The sequence below is a fragment of the Echinops telfairi genome, unplaced genomic scaffold (assembly GCF_000313985.2).
Source record: "Echinops telfairi isolate 266 unplaced genomic scaffold, ASM31398v2 ScPeMD7_12;HRSCAF=54, whole genome shotgun sequence".
Classification (NCBI taxonomy): Eukaryota; Metazoa; Chordata; class Mammalia; order Afrosoricida; family Tenrecidae; genus Echinops; species Echinops telfairi.
This window is the reverse complement of record NW_022103909.1, coordinates 6,341,649-6,351,396: the sequence shown is the minus strand read 5'-3', so window position 1 is coordinate 6,351,396 and position 9,748 is coordinate 6,341,649. Positions and strand designations below refer to the sequence as shown.

Here is a 9,748-nt window from a genome sequence, read left to right as displayed (position 1 = left end):
TTGGGGAGGGCCAGGGTCTCCGCTGACCGAGCCTGTCCCCCCACAGGTGTGCTGGCGCTCTGGGTCCTGGTCACGCACGTGATGTACATGCAGGATTACTGGAGGACCTGGCTCAAGGGGCTGCGTGGCTTCTTCTTCGTGGGCACCCTCTTCGCAGCCGTCTCCGTCGCTGCCTTCTGCACCTTCCTGGTGCTGGCCATCACCCGGCGCCAGAGTGAGGGGCGCTCCCGGGGGCCGCGGGTGGGATGGCCGGCTGGGACAAACGCCAAGCCCATTTCCCTGGGTTGATTCTTCCTCGCGACCGGCCCAGGGCCTGGGCAGACCGCTTCCTCCCTCCTCCCTGAAACGGGAAAGTGAGAGCCCCCACCCCCTGGGCCGGGCGCACGGAGTGCAAGGGTGTCACGCGGTCAGCAGGGTGGCAGGTACGTGGAGCGCCCGGTCAGGGACGGGCTGCCCAGCGCCGCGGCGGGAGCGCCCTCTGGTGACTGTCCCCAGGAAGTAGCCCAAGGCCTTCACGGCAGCGGAGCCTGCAGGTCACAGTAGCTAGAACTGCCCTTTTGGGTTTCCGAAGCTGTCCATCCGGACATGTGCGCACAAAGCCTCATCTTTCTCCCGAGGAACGCCCTGTGGTTTCAAACTGCTGACCTTGGGTTAGCAGCCCGGCCCATAACCACTAGGGCTCCGAGGCTGAGACTAGAGCCAGGTGTGCGATACCGGCCAGCGGTTGGCCAGCCCTGAACTTGCCCCAAACCCACCATCTCTCTCAAAGGTGGTCTACTTTAAGATTCCTGCCCCGCTCAGGTCTGCCTGTGGGGTGGGTGTGACTACCCGGTGCTGCGGGGGTGCTGGGTGCCCTGGCCGCAGTGCTGATCCAAAACCCTCTTGAGTCAGGCTCTGGCCCTTCTCTGCCCACAGGCCTCCTGGACCCCAACAGCTATTACCTCTCCTGCGTCTGGAGCTTCATTGCCTTCAAGTGGGCCTTCCTGCTCGGCCTCTACGCCCACCGCTACCGCGCCGACTTTGCTGACATCAGCATCCTCAGCGATTTCTGACCCACGGGTGGTCTCCACACCCTGGGGGGCCTCAAGACGGGGACTCAGCCTTTGAGACGTCGGATGGCCCGGCCCTTCGCTCGGGGGGCCCTAGGACTGGGGCAGAACACCCAGGGCAAGAGGCACGTGGACCCCAAAGCCGCTCTGCCCGCCCCCGGGAGACTCCGTGTGTGGTGGAAAGGGGGCCCTCTTGGCGGACCCTGGCTAGGAGGCAGCCCCACAGCAGTTCACAGGGACCCACTGTCTGGGTGCCTGGTGAGGAAACGCCAAGGTTAGGGTTGGCACATCTACTAGTAGGTACTTCTCACCTCCCACCCTAGCCCCGGTGTCCTATGGTCCCCTAAAAACCCTGGGCCCCCAGGGGAGGTGACAGCTGCCTCTCCCTGCAAAGCTTGGGGAGTGGAGGGGGGTGGGGGCAAGACCACCCTCACACATAGACCATACCCCACAGAGCAGGGGGCTTTGGGGGAGGAGGCCCCTGCCTGTGCCAGGCACTTCCAGCCCCATGTCCACCCTGACTGTTCACCCAGCCCTACTGTCCCCTGCTCACACCTCCCCCAGCACCTCCATCTTTGTCTTCTCCTCCCCTGGAAGGAGAAGAGCTGGCTTTGCTGCCCACACGTTGGCCCAAGGACTCACGAACTTGGGGCGGGGGGCGCAGTGGTTAACCCCATCTTTTTACATAGGCTGCCATTTTGCACAGTCTGACCCCCACCCCCTGACCTGTCCTGCCCTGACCTTTGCCTTATCTGTGTCACTGCCACTTCAGCAGAAATGCAGCGCCATTTGATCAGCTAGCCTCTGGTTGTTGCTTGTTGGGTGGGAGCCTGGGGGTGGGGGCAGTTGATGGAGGAGGGGGGTTCTGTAGTCATCAGATTAAGTCATTTCCCCCTCTGGCTCTCACGCCCCCCTCCCCTGCCAGGATGATCCCCATGACCACAGCCACCACTGTACCACTCTCTCCCCCCACCCCCAGAGGCCAGGCCACCTCGTCAGTCACACTCTCCCATGCTGCGACTGGGCAGGGCTCAGGTGCGGAGTCTGGAAACGCCTCTCAGGACTCTTGGAGCCATGAAGGCCAGCAGGCAGGCCAGGCTCTAGGAGGGGGGGTGGGGAGGAAGGCTCCTCTTTGTCTCTGCTGGGGGAGCTTGTCTGGGCCTGCACCTCACCCATTCTCTCGCCAGGCTCCAGGCTCCACACATGCTGAAAAGGGAGCTGGAAGGAACTATAAACAAAGGCTATTTCGGGAGCCTTTGACTGATCCACAGATGAGGAAGGGAGGTGGGCGGTGATTACCTGTGCTCCACTCCTAGCTGGGATGGAAACCCAGGGCTTCTGACCCAGGGCTCCCTAGGGAGACTGGGTCTGAGCATCTGGCTCCCACCCCACATACGCACAGCCAGCCCATGGTCTCAGCCTAGTGTCTCTACTCCGTTACTCTGGAGGGGGGCGGAGGGGAGTTACTAGGGTGTTCTGATAGGATGCCCCCCCCCCTCCTATCCCCTTGATAGGAGTCCTATCAAGTCCCAGCTGCCAAGGGAGGGCCAGGAGCTCTGGAGGGGCCTATGCCAGCCCAAGCTGCATCCCCTCTGAGGTACCTGCACTGGGTCCCCAAGTACCCCTGTGCACACCGACTCCATATCCCCAGGCCCTCAATCATTTTCAATTTTAAAGCAAATAAAACATTTATTCAGATTTTTTTCCATTTTTAGATTTTTTTTTTTTTTTACAAAAACATGCACACATACACAGGGCATGGTGGGTCTGGGAAATACACACGCTCACGCACGCACCCACGCACCCACGCACCCACACACACAAGCACACGCACACACACACATGCCAATACTTTCCTTCCTGGCCCCAAACACCTCGAAGACTGTTAGGGCAGCCTCCCCTTCTCTGCCTCTGTGTCTACTCTCCACCCACATCCCCTCAGCCAAGCTGGTCCTACATGGGGCAGGAATCAGAGTGGGGGCATGGGTGGGGGAGACCCCAGGCACAGAGAGGGTGGCAATGGGAGGGCAGTGACCCAGGTTCTCTGGAGGCCATGTTGTGCTTCTGGGGGAGATGAAGGCTTGGCACCATGGGGTCAGGAAGTACAGAACTCCGAAGGCATCTGTCCAGGGCTCCGAGGTGGCTGACATAGGGTAGCCCCTGGCAGGCACAGGGACTGCTCTCAAAGGGTGCTTCATCTCAGTGCCTAGGAGTGGCGCTTCCAGAGTAGGCGAAGGCAGCCAGCAAGAAGACAGACTCCCCTACACTCAGGCATAGGGGCCCCTAACTGAGGCCAAGTTCACATTTCTGTGTGGGGCCTGAGGCTGTGTGCAAAGCCCCAGGTCTGTAGAGCCGAGAATAGTGGTTACCGGTGGGTGGGCCCAACGAAGCTGGTCCCCTGCGCAGTCCTGAGAAACAGGGGCCACTGCCAGAGGCCTGCGCCCCGAGGGGCAGAATCGATTCTGGGGAGTGTCCTGTGGGGCTGTCTAGCCTGCCCCTTCTCAGGGTCCTCTCTGGTCCCCACCCAAGATCCAGGAGTCTTCTGGGGAGATGGCAAGGCAGGCCATCCTCTGGCCTCTGCCACCCACCCTCGGATCTCTGACGACCTGGGAGTGGGTGTTATGGCCAGAGCTTGGGAGAGAACTGGGCGCACAGGGCAAGGGTGGGCACAGGGCTAATCATCTGGAAGTCTCAGAGATTCATAGGTTCTTCCTCCTCCACCAGCCGCTCTGAGGACCTGGGAGAGGGACAAGACGAGGCTTCAGGTGAGCTTCCTCCCAGCTCTGGTCATCAAGCCTGAGGTCAGGGATCTGGGGTCCTCCTCAGGTTTAGAGAACCCAGGGGATAGAGAGGCTGAGGGCAGGGGTCAGGCATCACCTGTCTTTGGCCAGGATGCCCACAGACAGCGATGCCAGCGCAGTCACTGTCTCCACTTCTTCTGGGTCTGCCCTGGGCACCCTGGGCACCCAGGCTTCTGGACAGGAGGCCAGGCGCTGTATGCAACTCCAGTACTTACCTGAGGACAGAAGCTAAGTCAGAAAGGCAGAGAACAGCACATCCCTTCTTCCATCCCTCTGCACCTGCACCGGACGGAGCCTGACATAGGGGTGTCCTCAGCCTGACTAACTGAGCCCCCCATCTGCCCCTTCTCCCTCTCAACCCAACACCTGCCCCAACTTGGCCCCCGCAGCCCTGACTGGGCAAGCAGAGCAGGTCCAGCATGGCCTTTGGGTGGGGGAGTGAGGGTGGGTGGGGGGCGGTGCGGGGAGGTGCGGATGCCCAAGCCGTGCTCTTGCCCTGCCTGGCTGTAACGTCATCTCAGACTAGTCTCTGGGGCTGGGAAGTTCTTCAGGGAACGGCAGACCCATCTGCTGGTGGGCCCGGGTCTGGGTCCTCAGACCCCGAGCCCTGGTCTTCTGGAACAGGAGCCCCGCCCCCCTCCCAGGGCCACTCAGTCCAGCACCCAGGAGGGCATGGGGCACAGTGTGGCCTGCCCTAAACTGGCTACCTGCCCTAGGCCTGTGCTGCCTGCCCACCCCAGGGGCCACCAAACTGGCTGGCTGCCTCCAGGGAGGTGACTTTGACCTGTAACCTGTACCCAGGGAAGGGGGGCAGCAGAACTTAGGGTCTTTACTCAACGTGCACAGCGGATATTGAGTTGGATGGACAGTGTCAACTGCTTTCTAAATTTGGGGGTGTCCTAAGACCCTGCTCCAACGTAGGCAGCATCCCCAGGGGCTGCAGAGGTGGGCAAGGGTCACAGGTGGCTGCGGACTGGGTTCTGAGGCGGCTGCGCGCGCGCCATCTGGTGGACGCGGGGAGCATGTTCTCACGGGGATCTGGGCAGCACTTGTGGGTGGTGGGGTGGCAGCGCAGGGGTGCTCCCACCCAGTCGCAGGCCCTGCCACACTCACTGTGCACCCGGATCACAGCTTCCAGGGAGCGGATGGCGTTGAGGTTGGGTTTCTGTTTCCAGCTTTCTTCAGCCAGCGGGTCCACCTGCGGAGGAGAGCGTGTCCCCGCCCCGGGAGCCCCCTTTGAGAACTCAGTCATTAGGCCAAAGCCCTTGGAGGCCTGCTTGCATGCAGCTGAGGTCTGAGCGCCCCTCAGTCCCCGCAGCCCACTCGGGGGGCTGCGCATGCCGGAGGTGGGGCCGTGGGCGAGCTAGCCCAGGTCACGGTCCTGGGGGAACCACCATGAGGCCGAGGGAGACACCACGCACGGGACAGCGGTCTACACCTCACCTCTTCCTAGGCAAGGCCCACCTCTCAGGATGTGCATTTTCCCACGTACTGCTCCCCTGAGGGGCCCTGGTGGCATGGCAGGGACCCGTTGGGCTGCGGCCCTCAAGGCCAGCAGTTCGAAACCACCAGCCTCTCTCCGCGGGACAAAGAGGAGGCTTTCTACTCCCGTAAAGAGTTCCAGTCTTGGAAACCCACACGGGGCAGTTCTATCCTGTGGGTCGGCATCAACTCGATGGCAGTGAGTTTTTGTATATTACCCTTGAAGCAATTATTGACTTGAATTCTTTTAATCCACGCCGCCCCCCCCCCCACTCTCCATCTCACGGTTTTTTTCTTTTTAAAAATTAATCATTTTATTCGGGGGGTGGAGGGGTGGCTCTTATGGTCGCCAGTCTCTTGGTGGACCCGTGGCCAGGTTTCTCCAACCCAAGGACCCTGGCCTTCTGCCCGGGAGCCGGACCCGGGTGGAAGGCATGCAGGGGTGGCAGCTCACCTTGTTGCCCAGCAGAGCGGACACGCAGGCCTCGGAGGCATCACAGATGGCAGTGAGGTCATGGCCACCCTCCAAGGCCAACACCACCGCGCCTCCCGCCAAGTTCATCAGCTGCTGCGTCATGTACCCAAAGCCTAGACCGGTTGGGGAGGTGTCCGAGGGGAGACGTCGGAGGGGGCGGAGCAGAGGAGGGGGCGGAGCATAAGAGGGGTGGGACAGGGGAGGTGGGCGGAGCGGCGCGTCCTCTCCCTGATGCCAACACCCCGCTTGCTCTCTTGAATCCCCTATCAGGAATGCCTCTTGCATCCCACGAAAAACCTAAGGCACGGCTGACTAGGTCAGAGGAGCTTGGTGGTGCAATGGTTAAGCGCTCGGCTGTAAAACTAAAGGCTGGCAGTTCAGAGCCCACCCAGCAGCTCCGTGGGGGAGAAGTCTGGAGCCCTGTTCCGGGGAAGATTACAGACTGGGAAACCCCATAGGGCAGTGCTGCCCTGCCACGGGGGCCACTGAGTCAAAATCGATTCAGGCATCACGTGACAGCAACATGCCTCAAGCACGCTTCAAGAAGCAGAGGGATTTACGTAAGGTAGCCGGCTAAGAATCCACAGGGCCAAGACTGGGACTGGGGCAACACCCCCAGCCTGGTCTTTGTCACTACGCCACAGTGTGCAGCATCTCCTCTGACCTCCCCACCTCCCACCCCCACACCTGGTGGAGAAGCTGCCAACCCAGCCTGGGACCAACAGGGTAGAGGATGGCAGGGCACACAGTTCTATGAGTGCCCTTCCCCTCTGAGGTTTACTGAGCTCCCCAGAGGTTGGGTCAGCTCAAATGCTTCACAAGAAGGGCCCTGGGCTAGGCTAGGCTAGGCCCAGGGGCCACAGCCCAGTGCTCACACTCCTGGACGTGGGCCAGTCACTGCCTGCTTCCCACGGAGACTCGGCAGTACCTCCCACCCCAGCCTGGCCCCCATTCCCTACCACCCCTTGGGCTGGACTCCCCCTTACATTTGGCAGACACGTGGTAGCCACCCAGCGGGGGCAGGTGGCCCTCAGCAGCATCAAACCCAGCTGACACCAGGACCAGGTCTGGAGAGAACTCCCGGGCAATGGGCATCACGACCATCCTGTGAGGTTTCCAAGAGAAGGGACTCAGGGCCCCGCCTGCTTCTCTGTGGGCACCATTCTTAGGACTGTGACACACCAGCTCCCCAGCAGGGTTCTGCTGACCTCCTGGCCCCTAGCTGGTCACCCATATATGTCCTGGGCCCCACAGGGCACTGAACCAGGCAGAAAGGAGGGTGAGTGATCGTGACTGTATCCGTGAGGGCACCAGGGCGCTCCAAAAAGTCATGGGAAAAACAGAATGACAAGACAATGGAATTTCCCCACAAACTTTTGAAGTCTTCTTTTACCCTCCCACACCCACATCTACTCACACCCATGTGCTCCCACACACAAAGGTGCTTCTAAATTTTTTCATTGTAGTTTTTCTGAAGTCTGTGTGTGTGTGTGTGTGTGCGCGCGCGCGCGCACAGGCATGTGCCTGTGGGGTACAGTAGGCAGGGCTACAGAGCCGGGCTTTGGTCACTAAGCTTCTGGGATGCAATCATGGTGCTCAGCTGCTGCTCACCTTGCACGCAGTGGACACACCCACCCCTTGGGGCAGCTTGACCCGCTGAGGTCCTGGGCCCTAGTGTTGTTCATCCTCCTCCCTGGCCTGGCTCCGAGCTGCCTCCTTCCCACCCCGACTCAACCTTGAGGTCCTTTGGGTGCCCTTTGGGACCTTGGCCTCTGAGCACCCAGAAGCCAGGGTCCCCAGCCAGGACCGCTGAGGAGCAGGCTCTCACAGAGAGTACCTCCAGGCAAGCGTCGGGCGGGACACCTGCTCCCAGGATCCTCTCAGCCCAGTGGCCATGCAGGGACCTCAGAGTGAAACTGACCCATGCCTTCTGAATGGCATGTCTGGGAACTGTGATGGGGCTTTCTATTCCAGTGAAGAGGTACGGTCTCAAGGGCAGTTCTACCCTGTCCTACAGGCTTGCTGTCCGTACCAGTCCTATAAGTTGGCATCAACTCAATGGCTGTGAGTTTGATTTTGATTTGCTCCAGGTATCACCTGCTGCTCCACTGGGTCCTGCTTAAAGCCCACGCCCTCCAGGCAGCCTTCTTGGACTAAATGTGGCAGCTTTGTTCAGTTCACCCTGCCTGAACTCCCAGGACTCGGGTCTATCCTGGCTCTTGGTAAGGTGAGACTTCATGTGTGTACCTGTCCTCTCATGAGGATGGGAGACCGCCCCCTACCCCCTAGAGGCCAGTAGCTTTCCTCACCTTGGCTGACCTGGTGGTAAACGTTAGAGTGTTAAGTACAAGGTCAGCAGTTCAAACCTGCCAGCCGCTCTTCAGGAGAAATAGGAGGCTATCTGCTCCCGTAGAGATTCACTGCCTCAGAAACCCCATGTACGGTCACTGAGTCGGAACTACAGTGGACTACAATTGTGTTGTCCTGGGGGCTTGTGAAGAGGCCAGCCTAGTATTCAGTCATCAGTTTGGGACAGGCTGACAAGCTTACTGGTCACCTCCAACCTGGTGTGATTGGGAGAAGGGACTGGGAAAGGAAGCCTTCGGGGGTCCAGCCACCTCCAGGCCCCCAAGGTACCTACCTGAAGGCAGCCAGGTATTCAGGGTCCCCCATGGGGGGATCTAGACCTCCGGTCCAGGCCACATTGACATTGAAACCCTCGCCGCTGCCAGCCCCCACCTGCAAAACAAGAAGCAAGAGTGACCTAAGAGAACAGATTTCAGAAGCGGCATCCCAGCATGTTGGACAGTGAGCTGGCCCAGCTCCTTCACCCTCCGTGTGGAGGACCAGAGGGTCACTGGCCACTGGCGCCTTCTGCCCAGGACCACCCCGCTCGCCGGGACGGGAGCCCAAGGGAGCGCCGGAAGCTGCAGACCCACCCCCCAGCTACCTCATCCACAGCCCCACTGCCAGGGAAGAAGTTGCCGTTGTCGTGACGATGCAGCGAGATATAGAGCACGCTGGGGTCTTGGTAGAAGGTCTGCTGGGTGCCATTGCCATGGTGAACGTCCTGTGCAGGGAGATGGAGGGGGGAGGGGGGCTAAGGCAGGGAGACAGAGGCTGGGACAGACTGGACAGGTGGCAAGTCTGAGGGTCAGCCCTTAGCTGTGAAATGGGTGATGCTGGGGATGGCACTCAGGATTCAGTACAGTGCAGCACGTAGCACGTTTAAAACCATTAGCATCTAAAGGCACACTGGTGTTACCTGCCACCACTGTTACCACTACCTGTTGGGGACATGCAGGTATGACCCCGTTCTGCTGAAAGGCCCAAACCACCCGCTGCCACCCAGAGGATTCCAATTCACAGCAAGCCTCTAGCACAGAATAGAAGTACCCCTGTGGCATTCTAAGATTGTAAATCTTCAGGGATGCACACAGCCCTGTCTCTCCCCACTCAGAGTGTCTGGTGGGTTTGAACCACTGACCTTGAAGCTAGCAGTCCAATGCATTACTACCACCTCCACCCCAGCAGAGTTCCTTATAGAGGCCCAAAGACAGCTCAAATGAGACCTCCCATCTGAAATGGGACTTCCACCCCCCACACCATCTCATCTGGGCCTCCCAGCAGCCTGTGAAGTAGGTCTGATCTTCAGGAGCAACTGAGGCTCAGGAAGGGGACTGCAGAAGTAGGGGCTGATGCCAGGGCCGCCTGCTCTGTGCTCCCGGGCAGCTAGGAAGCAGACCTACCCAGTCCACGATGAGGATCTTGCTAGCCTTGCCCTGTTGTTGCAGTTGCCGACAGGCGATGGCCACCGAGTTGAAGAAGCAGAAGCCCCTGGAAGGTACAGAGAGAAGCCCTGCTCACCTTTTCCTCCTCCACGTCCTCACCTCCCCAGCTCCAGGACACGGCTCAGGGGGCGCAAGGGAAAATGTCCCAAG

General features: G+C 60.1%; 2 protein-coding genes across 3 annotated transcripts in view; one reads left to right on the top strand and one right to left on the bottom strand.

The window, feature by feature from the left end:
- The window catches only part of SLC48A1 (solute carrier family 48 member 1), a 7,189-nt gene extending 5,344 nt beyond the window's left edge, over positions 1–1,845 (top strand). For both annotated transcript variants that reach the window (XM_004711432.2, XM_045287246.1), the window contains 2 exons: positions 47–214; positions 916–1,845. In XM_004711432.2, the coding sequence (XP_004711489.1) occupies positions 47–214; positions 916–1,052 (305 nt within the window). In that variant the 3' untranslated portion in view covers positions 1,053–1,845. The remainder of the gene's footprint in view (positions 1–46; positions 215–915) is intronic.
- A 901-nt stretch (positions 1,846–2,746) lies between these two features.
- The window catches only part of HDAC7 (histone deacetylase 7), a 37,143-nt gene continuing 30,141 nt past the window's right edge, over positions 2,747–9,748 (bottom strand). The window contains exons 19-26 of the mRNA XM_045287233.1: positions 9,557–9,644; positions 8,758–8,877; positions 8,449–8,546; positions 6,794–6,912; positions 5,787–5,920; positions 4,964–5,048; positions 3,927–4,065; positions 2,747–3,786 (exon numbers count right to left, since the gene is read on the bottom strand). Coding sequence (XP_045143168.1) covers positions 3,741–3,786; positions 3,927–4,065; positions 4,964–5,048; positions 5,787–5,920; positions 6,794–6,912; positions 8,449–8,546; positions 8,758–8,877; positions 9,557–9,644 — 829 coding nt within the window. The 3' untranslated portion in view covers positions 2,747–3,740. The remainder of the gene's footprint in view (positions 3,787–3,926; positions 4,066–4,963; positions 5,049–5,786; positions 5,921–6,793; positions 6,913–8,448; positions 8,547–8,757; positions 8,878–9,556; positions 9,645–9,748) is intronic.